The sequence below is a fragment of the Rana temporaria genome, chromosome 3 (genome assembly GCF_905171775.1).
Source record: "Rana temporaria chromosome 3, aRanTem1.1, whole genome shotgun sequence".
NCBI classification, from domain to species: Eukaryota; Metazoa; Chordata; class Amphibia; order Anura; family Ranidae; genus Rana; species Rana temporaria.
The window spans coordinates 334,545,344-334,568,615 of NC_053491.1; the positions used below are offsets into that span (position 1 = coordinate 334,545,344).

Here is a 23,272-nt window from a genome sequence, read left to right on the forward strand (position 1 = left end):
AACACCTTCAAAGTTGTTGTTGGATAGGCTGCAGCAGGTCGGACCTCAAAACTAGGGTTAGAAAGCACTTTGAAATATGGAACAAATATGGAACTAAGTATAGGGATATTTTTCTAATAGACACAAAACCAGTAACAAAGACACATTCATTCCCCCCAATTGGGACACAGCACTGTAACTCTTTCCAACACTGCTCTTGGCATTAGGTGCTATTGTGCTTCTGAGGATGGAAATTAGAGGTGGGGGTCACCAGACAGGGCTGGAACAAGAGAAGGGGGGGACAAAATGGGCATCCACATTAGGCCACAAGTGGTAAAGAGGGAATGCTGTTCATTGGGCGCTGCACTGCATTCATGCTTTAGATCAGTGGTGGACAACTAGTGGGCCATGGCTTCTCTCCTATTGAGTCATGGCTTTCTGTCTGCTCTAACACCTACTTCTCACAAACTGTGCTCCAATATGCCCTTTCTCTGCACCAACAGCCCATATGAAAAACATATCATGCATGAAAAACTGCCCACCCACCCCCAGCTGCTAGAGGGCAAGCAAATTACTACACTTGCACAGTGCAGCCTTCATGCCAATTATCAGTAACTAGTCCTCAAGGGGTCAGAGAATGGACATGTCAGTGCAGGCATCAAGGGGTCAGAGAATGGACATGTCAGTGCAGGCAGGGTGGTACACCCATCTATGGCATGCAATAACAGCAGGAGAGGAGGGCGCAGTTCTGCATTTTAGCCCTTAGCACTGGACAACCCTGTTCCAGGACTGTCTCCCTACCACATGTATCACATGCTGATAAAACATATGCCCTCCAGTAAAATGTCACAAGGACAGGAAGTGATTGGATGTGTATCTGATGGGGAAAGGGACAGTAACAAAATGTATTTAGTAGATCGAGGAGGGGTTGGAGCTCCTGTCAAAACAGCAAGATTGACTAAGAACTAGATACCTGCAATTGTGGGACAGGGATAAACAGGATTAGGTATATTTAAATTCAAGAACAAACATTTTATATATTGCTGTTTAGCAGTCCTTAGATGTGGTGACTGCATTTCTTTTCTATTATTCAGGCTTTGTTTCCCTTTTTATTTTTTCCTGGTGATCCTGCTAGTAGCACACTTTCCTTCCTAGGGTGACAGCAATCATTAATTGTACTGTATCTCTGGGGAAAAAATCTTTGTCATCATAGGATGGGACTACAATACATTTTCCTCTTCTTTTCTCTATAAAATAAAGGGGAGGGGTTCTGAAGAAGACAGAAAGCACTGGATGCTATCGGCTGACACAATATCTAAAAGGAGCAACAGGTATATTTGGCAGTTATCAACCAAATATAACAAAACCCTCTCAATGATATATTTAACAGACCATAGAAGAGCAAAGACGTTCATATTGTTTTTATACAGTTGTGCTCATAAGTTTACATACCCTGGCAGAATTGATGATTTCTTGGCCATTTTTCAGAGAATAGGAATGATAACACAAAAACTTTTCTTGCACTCATGGTTAGTGTTTGGCTGAAGCTATTTATTATCAATCAACTGTGTTTACTCTTTTTAAATCATAATGACAACAGAAACTACCCAAATGACTCTGATCAAAAGTTTACACACCCCAGTCCTTAATACCGTGCATTGCCCCCTTTAACATCAATGACAGCTTGAAGTCTTTTGTGGTATTTGTGGATGAGGCTCCTTATCTTCTCAGATGGTAAAGCTGCCCATTCCTCTTGACAAAAAACTTCCAGTTCCTGTAAATTCTTGGGCTGTGTGGCTTAATGATATTGAGGTCAGGAGACTGAGATGGCCACTCCAGAACCTTCACTTCTTATTCTGCTGTAGTCAATGACAGGTCAACTTGACCTTGTGTTTTGGATCATTGTCATGTTGGAATGTCCAAGTAAGTCCCATGCGCAGCTTCCTGGCTGATGAATGCAAATGTTCTTTCAGTATTTTTTGATAACATACTGAATTCATCTTTCCAACATTTCCTGTGCCTTTGTAGCTCACACATCCCCAAAACATCAGTGATCCACCTCCGCACCTTTTATCATAGGCCTTGTTGACTCCTCTCCAAATGTAGCATTTATGGTTGTGGCCAAAAAGCTACATTTTGGTCCTATCACTCCAAATGACTTTGTGCCAGAAAATTTGAGGCTTGTCTCTGTGTTGTTTGGTGCATTGTAAGCGGGATACTTTGTGGCATTTGCGTAGTAATGGCTTTCTTCTGGCGACTCGACCATGCAGTCCATCTTTCTTCAAGTGCCTCCTTATTATGCATCTTGAAACAGCCACACCACATGTTTTCAGAGAGTCCTGTAGTTCATCTGAAGTTATTTGTGGGTTTTTCTTTGTATCCCGAACAATTTTGGTGGCAGTTGTGGTTGAAATTTTAGTTATTCTACCTGATCATTTTCCACTACTTGATTAGAGTTTGAACACTGCTGATTGTCATTCTCAATTTCTTGGATATCTTTTTATATCCCTTTCCTGTTTTATACAGTTCATCTACCTTTTCCCGCAGATCCTTTGACAATTCTTTTGCTTTCCCCATGACTCAAAATCCAGAAACATCAGTGCAGAATCGGATGAGAGATGCAAGGGTCTGTCAGATATCCAGAAACTCGTTGACCTTTTATACACACACACTTATTGCAAGAAAACAGATCACAGGCGAGGATGGTTACCTTTAATAGCCATTCAAACCCCTTTGTGTCAACGTGTGTGCATGTTATCAGGCCAAAATCACCAGGGTGTGTAAACTTTTGATCAGGGTCATTTGGGTATTTCCTGTTGTCATTATGATTTAAAAAAGAGTAAACACAGTTGATTAATAATAAATGGCTTCAGCCAAATACTAACCATGAGTGAAAAAAATGTTTTTGTGTTATCATTCTCTGAAAAATGGCCAAGAAATCATAAATTCTGCCAGGGTATGTAAACTTATGAGCACAACTGTATATACCTTTAGTGCAAAACATAGAATACAGCTTTATTTTTATGTTATTTTTTTATAAAACTGATATACAAAAAGGCCCTTTGTTCTTGGAACTGAATGGACAATCTGGCTCATAGGGGATTTTATTGATGTCATGCTTTCTTCCCAGTTAGTAGATGTTTTATACCTCAGAGGAAACATTTAAACCTTTAAGGCAGGTCCTGCATCCCAATGTAAATGGGATTGCCCACCTACAAGGATGTATGAGAACTAAATGACACCACTTGAGGTACTATACAGACATTCTTTCAAATGCAATTGTTTACATAATTATGTGTCCTTTTTTTACCATTACTTCAGTGGTTAGTTTATTATCATACTTGTTCTGTCTGGCAGGAGCTTCCTGGATAATTACCCAGCTTTGCTTTTCTATTCAAAATGTATAGACGTCTAGTGGACTGAGCATAATAGCCGTATGTAGTACTTTTATTGTACATAGACAGAGCAAGATTGAGGTTTCCTGGGTTGTGGTGGACAGCTATTGGGGTTGAAATGCTGGCTTTGCTATGTCAACAAAAGTGAACTTGTCTGTCTGAAAATGTTTGGGGGTACTTTTGTGTAGGGATTGAGAATCAAAGACATGAGAATGCCAGTGAATGTTTAAAATACTCTACATTGTTTAAAATGGAACTTAAACCTAAAAGTTATTTAACAATTTTTTTATATTTAAAGCTAACTCGTCCATTCATATACTGTATGTCTCCATGCTTTAGTTTGTTGAGAAACCACTTTGAAAAACACCTTGCTAGCAATTTTAGCTGTGGCCATCTTGAATAAGGGCAAATGTCATGTAGCATTTACTACCACCCTCACTGTGTTTACACCCTTGAAATTCCTGTGCTTGAGCAGTATATTTTAATATACGTGAGTTACCGGTACACTTTTGCAAGGCATGCACAGGGCCGCCATCAGGGGTGTACAGGCATTACACCTGTAAGGGGCCCGATGGTCCCCAGGGGCCAGGCCGCCCCCGTTTTTTTTCCGCTTGACCCCCCCCACATTTAGAAACTTGTGGCTGGGTGAAACCCCCATCCCCCCCCATTTTTTTTGTCTGACTTTAGCAACTCGCGTCAGGAGAGAGAAGAGAAGACTTGACTTTGTTTTGTTAGGTAAGTGAATAATATAAATACAACCACCTCCAATATGACACAGTGCAACAAACCAATCAACAGACAGAGACCCACAAATAACAGACAGATATGTACAATAAATGGGAAATGCCAGAATCATAAACAATAGCCAGGCCAGGGTCATACACAACAGATGGGCAGATGGACAAAGGGATATTCCAGAAGCATAAACGTTAGCCAGGCCAAGGTCATACACAGGGAGATCAGCAGATGGGGTAAGGAACACAGGACAGGGAGAGGATGGATGGTCAGGACAGGGAGACAGAGTCGGGAACTCAGGTAGCAGATTTCAGGAACAGGTTCAGATATTTAGGCAGCAGGTACAGATCAGGGCACGAGGACGATACCAGGGCAAGGTATGTTTGCACTTGCCGGGTATTTATAGGAATACCTGTAATTGGCCTCAAGTCACACCTGAGCGCAAAAGGTGCTGTCTGCTTCACAGCAGGGAGAAGTTCACCTCACAGCTCAAAACTGCCAGGAGACACCTGCTGGTGGACCTCAGTACTGCATGCCAAATGATAGACATTACCAGCGGATGGAACCTTTCCTGACATCTCGCGGCAGGAGAGAGAAGAGATGACACTTTCGTTACCACAACCCCACCCCTGCGCTTATCATCTCGCGGCAGGAGAGAGGAGGCCCCCCCCCCAGTTCTCTGCTCCAGAGGGGCCCCAAAATTTGTGATAGCTGATCTGGGCATGCAGGCTGGAGGGTGTGCTTAACTGAGAAAGTTCCTCTCTAGGTGAAAGAAAAAAACGACAGTGAAGACTCTTCTTGGGATGTATGACATAAATTTAGTCTAGGCCGGAAATCAGGAAGCAACTAAAGAAATGTAAATAAAAAGTTTAAAACTAGTGACTATGATATACCTTCCTATATATTTACTAAGGCTAGCAGCAAAAGTATTTAAAATAATGTTGAATAAGAGCGTAAAGTTCCACTTTATATTTTTTTTTAAAGAAATTTTATTTTTGTCGATGTATCGAATCCCTGTTTGAATATCTTAAAAATTACAAGATAATTCCAGTGTTTTTTTCCTTCATCATGGCAAATAGACAGCTCAAGCCTTAACCCCTACACCATAGGTATAAATAGTAAGCCAGGCCTTGATGATTGTTAAGTCTTTTTTAATTACTTTAAAAGAAGGTGCTTAGTGCTTTTTTTCCCCACTAAGAGCCTCCCATCCCAAAACCAGGTTCAGGGTTGCAGCGGAGCACATTGTTTTTTGTAGTGTACCTACAATATCTGGCACCCGGGGCTAAAAAAAATTATATACACCCCAACATTAAAATATATACTTTTTGAATGCCATGATTCTATAATATAATATATATATAATATTATTATTATTAGGGTTGTCCCGATACCGATACCAGTATCGGTATCGGGACCGATACCGAGTATTTGCGGGAGTACTTGTACTCGCGCAAATACCCCCGATACCTAAATAGAATACTTTCCCCCCCGCCGCTGCCGCCGCATCGAAAGCCGCCGCATGGGTTAACCGGCGTGCGGGAACATCACAGCTTTCATTTGAATAGCTGTAGTGTTCCCGCGCATATAGACACTCCCCCTTGCTCGGGATTGGATGGGTGATCGTGATTTGTCCAATCCCGAGCAAGGGGGAGTGTCTATACGCGCGGGCAAAACAGCTATTCAAATGAATGCTGTGATTTTCTCCATGCGGCGGCGGCGGCTTTCGGCGGCAAAGGTATGGGGGAAATGGCTGGAGGGACATGGCTGCATATGTGAGGGACATGGCTAGAGGGACATGGCTGCATATGTGAGGGACATGGCTAGAGGGACATGGCTGCATATGTGAGGGACATGGCTAGAGGGACATGGCTGCATATGTGAGGGACATGGCTAGAGGGACATGGCTGCATATGTGAGGGACATGGCTAGAGGGACATTGCTGCATATGTGAGGGACATGGCTAGAGGGACATTGCTGCATATGTGAGGGACATGGCTAGAGGGACATGGCTGCATATGTGAGGGACATGGCTAGAGGGACATGGCTGCATATGTGAGGGACATGGCTAGAGGGACATGGCTGCATATGTGAGGGACATGGCTAGAGGGACATGGCTGCATATGTGAGGGACATGGCTGCATATGTGGGGGACATGGCTGCATTTGGGGACACATTTAAAAAAAGTATCGGTATTCGGTATCGGCGACTACATGAAAAAAAGTATCGGTACTTGTACTCGGTCCTAAAAAAGTGGTATCAGGACAACTCTAATTATTATTATTATTATTATTATTATTATTATTATTATTATTATATAATATATAGAGTATTCAAAGTGGTTCTAAAGCCTAAACATTATTTTCCTTAATGCATTCCCTGCATTAGAGTAAATATGTTCCATTAGCAATATTCCCATCTTATCTTACCTGAGTCCTCACTGGATCCAGTGCTGTGACCGTCTGTAGCAGCTCTTTCCTCTCTCTCCCCAATCTCACAGGTTTAGCTGAGGCAGCCAGAGCCATTGGCTACCACTGTTGTCAGTCAAATCCTGTGACGAGGGAGTGGGGGGAGGGCAATGTCAAGCTATGCTGTATATGTTTATGTATGCTCAGGATTGAAGCCCGCATGTGTGCCCCCATAGGAAGTGGCTTCCTTTGGAAGCACACAGGGAAGAGGAGGAGCCAGGAGCGCCTGTTGGGGACCCCAAAAGAGAAGGGTTGGGGCCACTATGTGCAATTCCATTGCACAGAGCAGACAAGTCAGAACAGGAAAGTATACCATGTTTATTAGACTTTACAATCGCTTTTAAAAAAGGCAATAAAACAAGTAATGGGTTATTACTTTTTAATCACATTTCATCCTAATACCAGGCAGGCATAAGATAACACATAGAAACATAATCTTATACACAGACACACAATCTTGTACTAAATTAAGTGCAGCACTAGTGTAGAGGAGTGCCTATTTTCTCACCATGCTCAAATGCAGAAGCAGGCTCCTTTAACTCCTTTCCCATAACATTCCTTCTTCAGCAGCACAGAGAGACCACACCCGATGAGGCAGAGGTATCTAGGCAAGTGTTCTGCAGCCAGGTTAGAGGTCCTCCTCTATCAGAATCAGAGTGAGCATCCAGACCAAAGCCTAATGGCACACAACTTCTCCAGAAGACCCAGCCACTATGCAGAGCACCTTATACATTGCTACCACAGTACTCCAATTCCAGAGGGGTAAAAAAATACAGGTATATGCTCAAAAAGCTAATAACTCAAGTTCTCTGCCAAATAACAGCATTTGGTATCATGACAGGACATGCAAAAAATTGTTATGGTGTGGAAAGGATGGGAGCACAATGTCAAGGGGCTCTGAGGGCTTCCGTCATAGGGGAACAGAAACCTGATTCCAGACGGCAAACAAACAACAAGAAGAGAGGCGCTATCCAACGTCTACTCTTAGAGGCACCTCTCTTGTTGTTGTTTTAGTCCAATTCCAGCGGGTTGGCTCTGGGCCTAGGATTTCTGCTGTTTACTTGGGTTATCAGAACTACCCTGGACTTGACTTTGAGGGACTCTGTTTACGAGAATAATTGCAAGTAGCTCATTATTTTCTAGTATTAGTAAATCCCAGCTAGACTCTCAATGGAGTCACAGAGACATTGCTGTGAAGAGTCAACGTTTGTAATCTGCATAATCTGCTTTGTATTATTCTGCAATATATGCATACTGTTTGCCATTATGACCCTGCTTTGGATTGTTACACATGTTTAGTAAATTGCAAGTTACATTTAATCCCTGTCTGATCAGTTAGCCGATTACCTATTCTATATTCTGTTTGTTCTACGTTCACTGACCCTAGAGTGCCTTGAATGGCCCTTAGTTGGTCAGTCCTAGTGTGTTTGGCTTGTGTAGAATGTGTGGCATGGCATTGTGCTGCTGTATGAGTGAAATGTATGCAGGAAGATGGTGACATTACTAGCATTGAACTAGTCCACTTCTCCTGCCTGTCTGATGAAGCCAAGGCCATTCTGCACTCTATCTTTACATTTCTCCCTGAGAGGCCTTACTGTTGCAGGTTCAACAAATCAACAAGAAATGGAAGGAGGCTGGTGAGCTTGCCGGACTGTGACCAGAATAGTTTTGCAAGCTTACTAGATCCTAGAGCACTTTGCCAACTGCATGCCCTCATGATAGTAGGGTCCTGTCTGCAGGGCCGATCCGCCCTATAGGCTCACTATGCAAGCCGCTTAGGGCCCCGCAAAGCTGCAGAGGGCCCCCCAAATTACTAAAGGCCCCGCCTGGTGAGCAGTCATTTTTAGCCCCTCACCCCTTTAGCACCCCACACTTCTCACTTTAAAGTAAAATTGTATTCCCGACAGCAGAACACCCCCTCTCCCCGCTTCTCAACTTTAATCTTTAAATCTTTAATGTCACTGTCAGCAGCGCCCCCCGCTTCTCAACTTTAATGTGATATGTCATTTTGCTTAGAGCCCCAGGGAGGTCAGGATCGACACTGCCTGTCTGTACAATCTACTGACCTGGACCTGGCAACAATGGGCAGTTATCAGTATAGGGGAAATGATACATCCAAGCATTGGCAGCAAACACTGTATGTTGTTTATACAGTGAGTAACCATCCCATTTTATAATGGGGAGATCAGAAAATCTACATTTCTGCGGGTACTCTGGTTTTTTTGCAGACCTTGGCTGACCAATCTTGGGGGAAAAAAGAATCAAGCACCCAAGTCAATGGACCTAATGTATTTTCCCCAAACACATGTATATACAATGTTTTCGTAGAATAGATCTGTTTGAGCTTGGATTTTCCAAACGCCATCACTGTCTAGAGATAAGCAAACATTTTAAACGCATCAGTGATTTTTTTGAAAATATGTACTTTTTGTAAGTTCTTCTATAACTTTGTGCCTGAATTATTTAGTACACCAATTAAAACTTGTCAGTGTATAGATTGCTGGGAAGCCTGTGGGTGGTAGAAGTTGTGTGTAGACCACAGTTGGTTTGTATAATTTTATATAATCAGCTTCAAAGGCATTGCAACAGTGCAAGTGATTAAACAAACTGACAACATAACCATAACAAAAAATTTCGGAGAGTTTTCTGAGCTCTTGTGATTTAAGATAAATGATTATGCCTCTGAGTTCCTAAGATGACGGGGCAATCTCGACTGGCATGAATCTAAAAAGAACTGCTTTTATCAGTTCTGGGTCGACATGCCTGTGCTACTCACATCCCTCTGGTATTCTAGAAGCACTATCTTCTTGCTGGAGTTAACAGTCCTATTCCCTTTTATTGTCAATTGTATTTAGTTCCGCTGTAGCATAACCTGGGTAGTCAGACTCATCCCACTTTATTCACCTCTCTTACTACCGAGGATTCAATGGGTGAACCAGTGTTTCTTTCCTAAGACCCATTTCACACTGAGGCGCTTTGCAGGCGCTATAACGCTAAAAATAGCGCCTGCAAAGTGCCTTGAAAGAGCCGTTCCATTCATTTTAGTGTGAAAGCCCGAGAGCTTTTACACTGGAGTGGTGCGCTGGCAGAACGTTAAAAAATGTCCTGCAAGCAGCATCTTTGGAGCGGTGAAGGAGCAGTGTGTATACCGCTCTTCCACCGCTCTTGCCCATTGAAATAATTGGGCACCGCGGCCATACCGCCGGCAAAGTGCCGCTACAGTGGGTCCTTGCGGGTGGTTTTAACCCTTTTTCGGATGCTAGCGGGGGTTAAAAGCACCCCACTAGCGGCCGAATACCTCCGCAAACATGATGGTAAAGCGCTGCTAAAAATAGCGCGCTTTACCGCCGCCCGTGCCCCAGTGTGAAAGGGGCCTTAGCTTCTATTTTAAAGACAGTCAGCAGAGGATTTGGCTTTAAAATATTTTCTATCAAGTGGAAAAATATTAGGTGTTAGGATTTTAGCCTTTGTAGGACTATTTTCATGAAGTGAAATATCCATGTGATTAGAGGTACATTAAGGCTCCATTTACAAATTAATGTATTGGAATCACAGTCAGAATTGCACGATTCTGTCCACGATTCCAGATCTTAGAAAGTATTTTTTTACTCAAAGGGTAGTTGATGCTTGGAATAAACTACCAGCAGAGGTAGTGCGACAGTCAACAGTAAATGGCTTCTGACACTTTCTGGATAATGTGGTCTGTTAAAGGAAATTTAAAAATAACAGACCTACTGGAAGGATTACTCGATTAAAATAAAGGGGAAAAAGACAGAAAAAAGGAAAACTATCGCAGCCACCACATTTAAGAAATGTTTAGGTGATTGTGAGTAGAGAGAGAGAGGAGAGAGCTGCTGAAAAGGGGCACAGTGCTGGCTTGAGGCTCATGCAAATATACAGGGAGTTAGGGGGCGACAAAAAAACTGGACTATTTTTTACCTTGATGCAGGGAATACATTAAGGTAAAAAATGTCCAGCCTCTAGATCCACTTTCAGCTGTAATATATTACATGTTTGCTTGTTGGTTTAGACACACTTTCACCTTTTTTCAGTACAGTGGAACCTCGATTTAAGAGTAACTTGGTTTAAGAGCGTTTTGATTTGCGAGCAATTTTTTTTTAATCCTGACTCGTTTTGCGAGTGTTGACTCGCAAGACAAGCAGAATTCAAGCTAAATAGGCCTGCAGTACCTAATTTGGCCTGGGGTACAGGGGCGCATGACCCGAGCAGAGACAAAAAAACGCCTTCATTACCTCATTTGGCCTGAGGTACGGGGTTGCAGGAGCCAAACATTGGCCTGCAGTACCTCATTTGGCCTGAGGTACGGGGGCACAGTAGCCGTGATGAAGTGCCCCCCCCACCTCTGGCCGCATTCGGTATTGCATCCCATTGAAGTCAATGCGGAACAAATTATTTTCGTTTCCATTGACTTCAAAAGGGAAAATTTGTTTTGATATGCGAGTACTTTGATTTACGAGTATACTCCTGGAACGGATTATGCTCGTAATCCGAGATTCAACTGTACATGTTTTTTTCTACACATTCGGTAAATGAATAAACAACATAAAGTCAATATAGATAGCTTTAATATTACTTCCTTGTTTTAATTTAATCCCTGTGAGATATACATTCCTTATCTTTAGTCAAATGAATCAGTAAATACCAGAGTTTGCAATGGTTATTCCCTTCCAAACCAAATATGAACATGAAAGAGATACAAACCTATATCCCACTGTCTACGCTGCGGAAAAGTGCTCTCTTTGGCCACAATATTAGTGTAGCCTGTGCAAGCAAGTAAGGTGAAGCCAGGGAGCAGTGTGTGCCATGGCCAGTGTAGCAGGGTAGGCATAACTCCCAACTGCCCTTTATTTGGAGTGACTGTCCTTCTTTGGGAACCAAATCTGTCTGTCCTGCTTTCCCTCTCAGTTTGGACCTCTTAGAAATGTATTAACTAGCAAGAAGAATATACAGCATTATACCTTTCATATAACTATTGTATTTATTATTTTTAAAAAACAAAATTAAGGAAAAACGCCTGTGACAAAAATAAGCATGTGTGGGCTTCACCAATCATTTTAGGAATGCTATCACCTGGTGCTGTGTGAGTTTAAAGCAATAAGGAACAATTTAAATCAGTAAAGACTCCATTGCTGTGAACTTCCAGCATGCAAAGACATTTGGAAGTAGAATTTGGAGCCTCAGTTATTGTCACAAGAGTATAGTAATTTTATGTCTCAACTGACAAAGGTTCAGGCCATGCAGACCAGGGGACTCCAAAGTATGAGGGCCACATCATATATTTCAATATTAATCGCAGATTGAAAAAAATATTTTATAAATAATCCCCTCTTACATCCAGGAGTTCCCATCAGAGTCCCCTCTTACATTCAAATGTGCCCAGCAGAGTCCCCTATGTCGGTTAAATGACAGGGGAAAAAGTGTGGAAGTGGGGGTAAGGAGCAGGTCTGGAGAAAGGAAATACAGTCTTCCTGTAAATGCATGAATAAAAAAAAAAAGGAGCGCCTGATGTTCCGAGAAATACAACTATTAAAGTATGGTTCATAAACATTAAAGTAGCAACATGTACATGTAGCCAGCATGTTTGGGGGGCAGCAGGTGACAATGGTTCCCCAAATCATCATGGACTGTGAAAAATGTTGCATTTCATTTGGGAATTAAGGTCCCAGAGTCTGGAAGAAGAGTGGAAAGGAACTGAATCCAAGTTGCATGAGGTCCAGTGTGAGGTTTCCACAGTCAGTGATGATTTGGGGAGCCATGTCATCTGCTGGTGTTGGTCCACTGTGTTTTATCAAGTCAAAAGTCATCACAGCCGTCTACCAGGAAATTCTTGAGCACTTCATGCTTCCCTCTGCTGACCAGCTTTATAGAGAAGCTGATTTCCTTTTCCAGCATGACTTGGCACTGCCAAAAGTACCAATACCTGGTTTAATGATCATAGCATCACTGTGCTTGATTGGCCAGCAAACTCGCCTGACCTAAACGCCATGTGCCCCGTACACACGACCAGGTTTTCCGATAGGAAAACTGCAAGGAGAGCTTTTGGCCAGGAATCCCGGCCATGTGTATGCTCCCTCGCAGTTTTTCCGATGGCAAAACTGCCAAACCCACCAGCCAAAAAAAAGAGAACCAGCTCTCTTTTTTCTCGCCGGGATTTCCGTCTGACTTTTTCCTGTCAGAAAACCTGGCCGTGTGTAGCAGAAAACTGCCATTTTTGTCCGTTTTCATGTGGGGAAAAACTCCAATGGAGCATAAACATGGTCGGGATTCCCGAAAAGCTCTCATTTGAGTTTTCCCGACGGGAAAACCGATCGTCTGTACGGGGGAAAAGTAGAGAGCAGGTTTTCCCCTCTGGATTTTCGACGGACCTTTTCCTGTCGGGAATCCCGGTCGTTTGTACTAGGCATCAGAGATCTGTGGGGTATTTTCAAGAGGAAGATGAGAGACACCAGACACAACAATGCAGATGAGCTGAAGGCCACTTTCAAAGCAACCTGGGCTTCCATAACACCTCAGCAGTGCCACAGGCTGATAATCTCCATGCCATACCGCATTGATGCAGTAATTTATGCAAAAGGAGCCCCAGCCAAGTATTGAATGCATACTATACTGTAAATATACAGTACATACTTTTTAGTAAACCAACATTTTTGTATTAAAAATCCTTTTTTTTTATTGGTTTTATGTAATATTTAAATTTTCTGAGATACTGAATTTGGGGTTTTTACTAGCTGTAAGCCTTAATCATCAAAATTAAAAGAAAGGATTGCTTGAAATATATCACTCTGTGTGGAACTTATTTATATAAAATATGACTTTCACTTTTTGAATTGAATTACTGAAATAAATTAACTTTTTGATGATATTCTAATTTTAGGAGATGCACCTGTAAGTGTATACAGTATGGGGCAGATCCACAAAGCGAGTACGCCGGCGTATCTACTGATACGCCGGCGTACTTTCAAATTTCCCTCGTCGTATCTTTGTTTTAAATCCTCAAAACAAGATACGACGGCATCTGGGTTAGATCCGACAGGCGTACGTCTTCGTACGCCTTCGGATCTAAGATGCAATTCTTCGGCGTCCGCTGGGTGGCGTTCCCGTCGTAATCTGCGTCGAGTATGCAAATGAGCTATTTCCTTGCAACGTCATTTAGCGCAATGCATGGCGGGAAATTTAGGGACGGCGCATGCGCAGTTCGTTCGGCGTGGGGACGCGCTTCATTTAAATGAAACACGTCCCCCTACTCGCCGATTTGAATTAGGTGCCGTTACGCCACGAGAGATACACTACGCCGCCGTAACTTACGGCGCAAATTCTTTCAGGATTCAAACCAAAAAAAGTAAGTTACGGCGTAGCGTTTCTCAGATACGTTGCGCCGGGGCAGATCTTTGTGGATCTGCCCCTATACAGTATATATATATATTCTACAGAAAAATCAACAAAATGTAATTATTATTATTATACAAGGTTTATATGGCGCCAACAATTTGCGCATGCACTTTAAAGTGAAACTAGTAACATTTAAATTTGCTGATAATTTATTTTTAGAGCTTCAATATGAAATTGTTTCAAAGCACAAAGTCTTTACTATATGAAGGAACTACAACCTCTTATAAAGATAAGCTGAGATATGAGGACAATATACCAAGCTAAATGAGCAACAATACTCTGTCAGCAATGAAAAAATTATCCTAACTGTACCATAAACTTCAGCCAAACTGCTGTTTTATTGCATTTTAATGTTTTTATGAACATGCATTCTTTCATCCAGAATAAAGGTCACATTTCACAGTTTGTCCATTAAAGGGTATAATAACTTAAAATCGGGGTAATCAGTCATGATATCTTTAAACGCTTACAGATAAACAGTGTACAGGAAAAAGATCCAAAAAAAAATCACATTTGATATAGAAATGCTGTTACACGCTTTCTGGTATGAAAATACTCCATGTGATGGATACTGAAAAATGCTTCCCACATGATTACACTTTATGTTGTATCAGTGTCATTGAAATACTAACAACATTAAAAGATAGAACATTTGAAATAGTTTAGCTGCTGCATTCTGTTTATTTGACTTAAGTTAGCAATAGATGAGCAGAAACAGTATGTCATAAGAAGCACAAGCAAAAAAGATACTGCCCATCCTTAAACAAGTTGCTTGTGTGCCAGGGCCACCGCCTTCCTGTCTTGTCTTTGATTATGGCAGTATTGTAAATCATAGCAGAGGAAAGGATCCATAACCTGCTATACCTATAGTTTACAACTTGGATTGATCAGACGCCCACCCCACACCTTTATCTGTATACAGGTTTAATTCCTGAGGCACTGTATTCGTTCTTTGCCTGTTCAAGATGGTCAGTTAAGCAAGGGGAGCAAAATCATTAAAATAATACCTGGTGATTCTTCATAAAGGTAACTTGTTCAGGCAATTCCTGTTATGGCATGACAACTTGCGCTCCTGTTCCTGGCATGATAAATTCCGATACTGGGTTGTCACCTGGTCACCTATTCACATCAGTGTTCATTTTGATGTAAAATTTAGTTTTAGTCATGGTCTTTTGACTAAAATGCCATTTTAGTCGTATTAAAGGGGTTGTAAAGGTTTGTTTTTTATTTTCTAAAGGTATATACCCAAATGCCTAGGTGTTTGGACACACTTAGGTGCTTAGGAAAGTTGTAATTCAGGCAATCAACCAATTATTAAAGGGGTTGTAAAGGTTCGTTTTTTATTTTCTAAATAGGTTCCCTGAAGCTAGGGCATTATGGTTGGTTTACTTACCTTTTCCTTCGATTCCCCTTCTAAATGTTGTTTTTCCTTGTCTGAATTTCTCACTTCCTGTTTCTCCTCAGTAAGCTTGCCCCTATCATCCGAGCTGTTCTGGCTGGGGGTTAGTCATCCAGAACAGCTTACTGAGGAGGAACAGGAAGTGAGAAATTCAGACAAAGAAAACAAAGAGAAAAAAACATTTAGAAGGGAAATTAAAGGAAAAGGTTAGTAAACCAACAATGCACTAGCTTAAAGGAACCTATTTAGAAAATAAAAAACAAACCTTTACAACCCCTTTAAGCCTCATGCACGCCGATGTTATAAAAATGCCAGTAACGTTATCTGCAGAAAGCTGTAGCTGTAGAATGAGCATTTTTAGCTTTTTTTTTTAGCAGAACTATGCTCCCACAAAAGCTTATGGCTCAAATACGCTCATAAACACAGAATAACCACATTTCTCAGTGTTTTCAGAGTTTTTCAAAGATAGAGCGTTTTTACAGCTACAGGCCTCATGCACACTGGACATTTTTACAGCTGCTGATTTTGGCTTAAGGTTTTTTTTTCTGCAGCCAGTAAACTCCCCATCTCCTTATCCTATGTGTCCATGCTCACACGAGCTTTTATCAGCGTTTTTTTGGCAGGGGCATTTACTGGCTGGAAAAAGAAACTGAACGCTCTTACTCTGAAAACAGCAAAAAAAGCATGGCTATTCTGCCTTCATGAGCATTTTCGAGCCATAAGCTTTTGTGGGAGAATAATCTTGCCAAAAAAATGCTTAAAAAAATGCAAACTCTAAATACCACTAAAAGAAAGCTCCATTTGTGTGAAAAATAATTATATTAACGTATTATGGGTTTGGTGTTGCATGACCGAGCAATTGTCATTCAAAGTGTGACAGCGCTGAAAGATGAAAATTGATCTGGGCAGGAAGGGGTGGAAAGTGCCTGGTATTGACATAGTTTATGTATAGAATGCAGTAAGGTAAAAAAAAACTCATGCCTTTAGAACCATTTTATTGCAGGGAATGCATTAGGCTAAAAAATCTTTTGACTTTAGAACCACTTGCTAACTATAGCCTTTTCCCAGACTTTGACCAGTTTAAACAGATCTACGTAGATATGGACTATAGTGATACCATGGGGTGCCATGCTCTTTTAACCTTGCAGAACTTGGAGACTTACATTTTTCATGTCACTGCACACAGCTTTTAAGTTTTCTTTTATCATTATACTGTTATATCATCACTGTGTCCAAATTTATATCATTGGCCAGTTTGGGGGTCTTTGTAGATGGTTTAAAAGGTTTCAAATGCACCTGGAAAATGCCAAGAGTTCCCACAGTGTCAGGCAATTGAGTGTAGAAGATCCCAACAGCTTTGCACTGCGTAGGAATGCAGTCTTACCACATTAGGCACATAGAGCTCTGTAGTAATAAATATCTTTATTTTTTCCATTAAAGGTATTTTTTTCTTTAATGCATCTTTGTTACAATGTTTTCCTTTTTTTTTTGTCTTTTAACTGTCTGGTATGTCATACATTCCTTTTATGAAGGGAATCCCTCTTCCTTCCACTTAGGAATGCAACGTAATAGAAACTGGCCAGAAACAACGTAATAGACAGCCCAGGTAAACAAGCCCATGGCTGTCAGATAAGAGCTCTTTGGTCTTTTCAAGACTTACAACAGATAAAGAAAAACAAAAATATTATGTAAGATAATGCGTGTTATGTCTGACCTGTCATTCCTGCCATTCTTCATCTATAAATACAGTATTATATGACATAATGTGCTCTTCACAGCTTTGACCCTTGTCTCTATATAAAGTGTTTTGGAAGTACTTATCCCTGTTATCACTTATATATTTTGGTGCAAAAGCAGTTAGATTTTATAGCAATCTGATTGGGTTATTTTCAGTGATGAGGTTCGGGTTTGGTGCTACTATGGGTTCAAGGCAAATTTGTGCTCACAATTTGTCGACCTGGAAAACAAATGGCAGAATTCACCATAGTAAACATAATGCACTGTCTGGTCTATAAAGTCATGGATGAGCGAGCTTGAGGTGGAGCAACTTGCATGGCCTGCACAGAGTCCTGAATACATTTGACAATATAGTGTATATATATATTATATATATATATTTATTGATATATATTGCTCTTTAGTGCAAAAATCATGAAAATAAAATAAAACGGTCATGGAGCGCCATGGACTATCAATACATGCAATAATATATCATACATTACTGAAAAACTATACTTGCATTTTTATGATTTTTCACATTGTGTGAATTTAGCAATTTTGTTGGTGGAGCATGTGTCGTTTGATGCACTGAAGATTTTTTTTGAAGAATTTACTGTTAAGGGACTACACACTGTGTGGACTCACATATTGAGCACTAAAGTCACTTTATTTAAATATATTTACTACAATGTTTTAATGTTTTTGATAATGTATGATATTTTTTGCACGTATTGATCATCTATATCACTGCACCACTTTTTTATTTTATTTTAATGACACAAGGGTGGAGGGCAGGAGTGGCCTTTTGGGCAAAATAATGGTTACCTGCCAATATGGTGTACCACAGGCCAAAAGCCTGTATAAAGGGGTGATTCCACCAGCTGGAATGGGAGCAGCTGCAAAGTCAACTATTTTGCCAAGCTGGTAATAAGACACTGGGCAATGGGGTGATTTGGAAACATTTTTACTTCTGCTCCAACAGCAGATACATTACAAAAAACCCACACTGCTGAGCTCTGTGGACTAACCCTGGGGATAGCAGAGGCATCTAATCCTACCAACTCATAGCCAGTTTGTGGTGCTAAAGTGAGATTAGCAGAGGCAACTGGCTGAGTTGTGTGAATACTAATTATACTATATGTATATACACTCGAGCCAACAAAATAAAAATATGTGAAAAAAATGTTATACAATGTGATGCAGCTGCTGTTGCAAACCAAATAAGTTAAAAATTTGTTGAAGTGGTCCACTGGAGTGAATTCCATGTGAAAAAACAGCCCTTGCTAGTGTATTATCAGGATGAATTAACAGTAACTAAACAATAAAGTGCATAAATTAACATGTACATTTCACGTGACAAAAAAAGGCAGCAAGACAAAAAAATAGTCCATGAAAAATCCAGGCAATACAAGCATGATCTCTGTGATCAGAAAAGGTAAAATCCAATAAAAGAAGTTCATATAGCCCACAGCAACTAATATTGGTGTAGACAGCATCCACAATGTATTCCAATAGGACGCCAAAATGGGTAAAGAAGAAATTCCTACTCACCGGACATTATTGACCCTCTTTGTCTTAAGCAAGAGGAGTCAAATCAAGCTCAATAGTCTCCGTGACCGGGAAAAAAAACAGTCAACCAGTCCTCATGCGCCCTCCTCACAATCACATGTGATAAGATCACAGGGAATTCACTCCAATGGATCACTTCAACACAACTGGCTGATTTGTACCTAGGAGCAGTAATAAGAGACAGACTTTGTAGCCACTTCATTAATTTATATGCAATGAGCCAATAGTGGGGTAAAAAAAAGCCCCAGCTCCTTAGAGCCTCTTCTTGTGCCATAATCTTATTGGAAGAATAGGTGAAGGAGGAGGATGAGGAGGAGAAAGAATTGAAAGTGGTGGAGGAGATGGAGGAGGGGGAAGAAGCAGGCATCCTATCGCCACAGACTTTTCTTTTACAGCTATGTCTCCAGAAATAAAATAAATATTAATAAAAACTCTAGCTGGCTGCTGAGTGCCTGGAAGGAGAAAGTTAATGCTGGCGGAGTAGAGGAATTTCAGATGTAAAAAAAATTAATAAAAAAGAAAGAAATAGTGGATATGATTTTGCCACTCTAAAGGCAACCCAGGCCAAGAAACCTACACTGAATTATATAAGGAAGGGGTTGCAGTGCACACAATTTGGACAGCAGGGTTCAGATTTAGCTTTTCTTGCAGTAGGCATTAGCTGCCATCAGGAGCTATCTAGCTACTGTGCAATAATTGTGGCTATTATCCCTCAAATAAACTTATTTTTCCAGATGAAAGCTGTCTTGTCTCTCCCTCTTATTTTGCAGCCCAACCAACCTGCTTACATTCTGTCCAGCCACTGAAGAATATTTGTGGCTCTTGTCTCTCAGATAATACACTCATTTTTTTTTTTTGCATTTGAGAAAAAAATGGAATAGGGTGTGTGTGGAATGTGATTTTGTAGTTTTGAAGTGTTTTTGCGCCCTCTATTTTTACATGTTATTAAATCTTTAAGGCAAGGCAGCATTGTTGTGTGAAAAAAGAAGCTCACAAACTATACTATTAAACTGCTGTGGCAATTGCCAATTTGCACAAAGTTGATGGCTTTAGCTTTATTTTATTTTTCAGAGCAGCCTTTCCTGTAGCATTTAGATCTGTTGTGGCTGATACTTCCACTGTTCAATTCAGATCTTCAAGCCTTCAAATTCAAGTTAAAAAGAATGAGATTGGGATGCTGCTGCTTTAAGCAAAGCTAAATGTAAAAGTAAAAAAAGCAGTTACACATCCCAAAAATGTTATGTGAAAATTTGTGTTTTTCTCATGTTGCATTGAGCTGACCCCATTGGAATCCCCAGTGTCCAGGTCTCTATGGTCTTTTTTTAACAATAGCTTGGCCAGAATATAGTACGCCCCCCCCCCCCCCTTGACTTCAATGGGGTTCTCTGCTAAGTTTGGGTTTTGTGGATTCCATGCAGGATTCAGCTACCCCCAGATTTTTTCATCCCTAGTTATTATTTTATTGTTGCTTATGTCAATCGTTCAGACACAGATGTTAATTATTAAATTTGTTCTGGCTTTACAGAATGGTTATGCATTCATGTGTGCAGATAAACCACATGTGGATACAGAAATGAACTTTCATTTATTTACATCATGCTTAACACCTTATCATTCACTCTCTTATAAAGATATGCCTTGATAGGTCATATAGGAAATACAATAGGAAGATATTGTGCTGCCAAGTATTGGTGCCTTTTTCTTAAATTAAAAACAAAGCTTTGCTCTGCTTGGCCAAGAAGACTTTTGTCTTTCTGACTTATGGTGCAGTCACAAGGGCAGGTGTCTGCCCCAGGGGAGGATGAAGAATTACAGTCTCTGTCATGCTAGTTTGTAGTGAATGGAGGCCCACCTGACATATACTCCTTCCCTTACCCTCTTCTCATAGTTCACAACTAAAGAGGTACCCATTTAGACATCCATAATCAGAGCATCGAGACTGTCTATTTCTGGGCTGCTTATATAATACAAGTTTCTATTTAAGGGTCAGAGGCCCCACATAGGATATTTTAGTAATTGGTGATCGCTGGTAAGTGTGGAATCAACCACTAAAATTGTATCTGGCAAGGGGTCGCTAGCTGTGAGATCATTCTGGCTGGAGTTCCCACCTCCATTTGTTTCATTCTATTAGGAGAAATTATAGAACCTACCTGAGGGCAGGTTAGGTGTGAACATTTTTTTGTGGATATAAAGAAGGTGACTGATTCAAGAACAAATGGCCTCTGAGCTACGTTTTGTTCAGTGGATGGTTCCTGGGCCCCAGTTTATGAAGCTAGCCCACAGAGCACCATTTGTTCATTCTTTATAAAATGGTCTACAGTGCAACGATGCAAAATGATATAAGAAGCCCATAGCTGCCAATTACATCTAATTTTACTATAGTCAGATACAGGATTCACAATTTAATTTGCTACAATTTGAACATAGTCAAAAAAATACAGCTTATTTTATAGGAATTACCATGAGCAATGATATGTAGCCGATCAGATTAGTTATTGTAGCACAAGATACCACAATAATACCTTATTATTTTAACCTTCTTGTGAAGACTGGGCAACATAGTTATCTATTGAGGGGAAAAAACACAATGTTGGTAAAACACAATGTTTTTGATTATGTCATATGTTGCAAGAAAATAGTTTAAAATTAGTAAATTGTTTTAATTTGTTTTCCATAGATATCCCAAGAAGCATCAGCCTTACAGAGCAAGAGCTAAGAGAAGCACAGTCTCTTAGTGATAACAATTCCTCCCAGTTGAGTCCAACAGGAAGTTGTTCTAGGGGAGCTCAACTTTTTCACCGCCGACGTCAAAAAATTAAAGCTTTTGAGGAACAGAAGCTTGCCAGACAAGCTCAGTTACAAGTCACCAAGGACCCACAGCTCAAACGAGTTCAGTATGGTGCAAGACTATCACAGTCTATGAAAGAGGAATCTCTTTCTGGCTTTGGAAAACCAAAACGTTTCAGCAATATGGAAGAGACCTCTGCTGACCATGGGAGCACTGGGGAAACAGATGATGTTTGGGTAGATGAGGTTAAAGAAGCTGATTATCTACCTATAGACAAACGAGCTCCTTCTCCTAGTGCTTCAGTGGAAGACCATCAAGAACCTTTAAGTGTATGCCTGAAGGAAACTTTGGTGGTAACCAATTCTAGCATAAATGGTCTGAATACTGACAACAGCCAAGAGACAGAAACTGCAAAGAGCAAAGAGCAAAATAGCACTTCAAACACACAATACTGTGAAGTACATCTTACTCTGTCCAAACCAGTATCTGTGGCTAATAGAACAGCTAGGCCCTTTGGAGGTCAGTCACCTATTAAAAGAAATGTATCCTCATCAGAAAAAAGTCCTACCATTGATCTCCCTCCCCCACCTACGTATGCAGAAACCCTATCAAGCCCCCCTCCAGTCACTCGAGTTTGTTCTCCTCCTTCTTATTCAGCACTATATCCCTCTGAACCTCAGCATGTAATCCCTGTCCAACAAGTAATAAACCATGGAGAGATAAGATTGACACCTCAACCAAAAATTGGTGTTTTAGAATCCATTTCAGCACGTCGGGGGCCTAGAAAGTCCATGTTCACCTTTATTGAAAAGCCAAAGGTGGCCCCTAATCCTGAACTTATGTCTATGGTGCAAAATTCAGATGAACGTCGAAAGCACAGGGAGCATGGAAGTGTAACTACTGATGATGAGTCATTTGCTCTTGGAGCTGAAGCTTCCAATTTCCAAAATATTAAGTCACCTAATGCAACACACAATACACAAAGCTCTGACACAGTTGTAGACTGGGCATCTAGTCTTAGGTCTCCTGGTGTCAGAACAAAGCCACCATCTGTAACCATACAGCAAGCTCTAACTGAAGATAAAGGGAAAGGTGCAGAATTGTTTGCCCGGAGGCAATCCAGAATGGAACGTTTTGTGATTGAGTCTCCAGACACTGTCCGGTCACCTTCTCCTACTATGTCACTGCCACCTTCTTGGAAGTATGCTATGAATGCCAGGACTCCACCTTCTCTACTCAGTCACCTGCCTAAAAACAACCAAAGATCACCAATGCCTCCCTCCACTACACAAACCCCTACTTCTGCCTCAGAGAGTGTGCAGTCTCAAAAGGAACTTGAAATATCTAAACGTCAGCCTTACCAACTTCAGCCTTCTCTGTTCATCCTCTCACCAACAAAAGATCCTGTGCGCTCACTTCCCAGAGGAGCACCTCCTCCTAAACCCATGGTGTTTGAATCCCATCGGATAACCAGACAGTCTTCCTGCCCATCCTCTTCCTTGGTTCCTTCTCCCACAGTCTATTCTCCACCATACATCCAGTCAGTCCGATCACCTTCTTCTGCAACATCACCACCTCCTGCTGCTGACACTTCCACCAACTTTGGAAGAATTACTCCAACCAACTCGGCCTCCCCGTTTTCACCAGTTCCTTTTTTAAACAGCAGAGTGTCATCTCCACGAAACAAAACTGTTGTGCAAGCTCCTCGGCCAGCATTTTCTGCTAAAAACGCAGGATTGGAGTCACAGGTGTGGAAACCCTCTCCATATTACAAATAGTAACTTCCAATATTTCTAATATACTGTATAGTTTA

At 41.0% G+C, this 23,272-nt stretch overlaps 1 protein-coding gene across 4 annotated transcripts in view; it reads left to right on the forward strand.

Moving 5' to 3' along the window:
• The window catches only part of SYNPO (synaptopodin), a 141,065-nt gene that overhangs the window by 96,377 nt on the left and 21,416 nt on the right, over window positions 1–23,272 (forward strand). For all 4 annotated transcript variants that reach the window (XM_040345039.1, XM_040345040.1, XM_040345037.1 and 1 more), the window contains one exon: window positions 21,349–23,207. In XM_040345039.1, coding sequence (XP_040200973.1) covers window positions 21,349–23,207 — 1,859 coding nt within the window. The remainder of the gene's footprint in view (window positions 1–21,348; window positions 23,208–23,272) is intronic.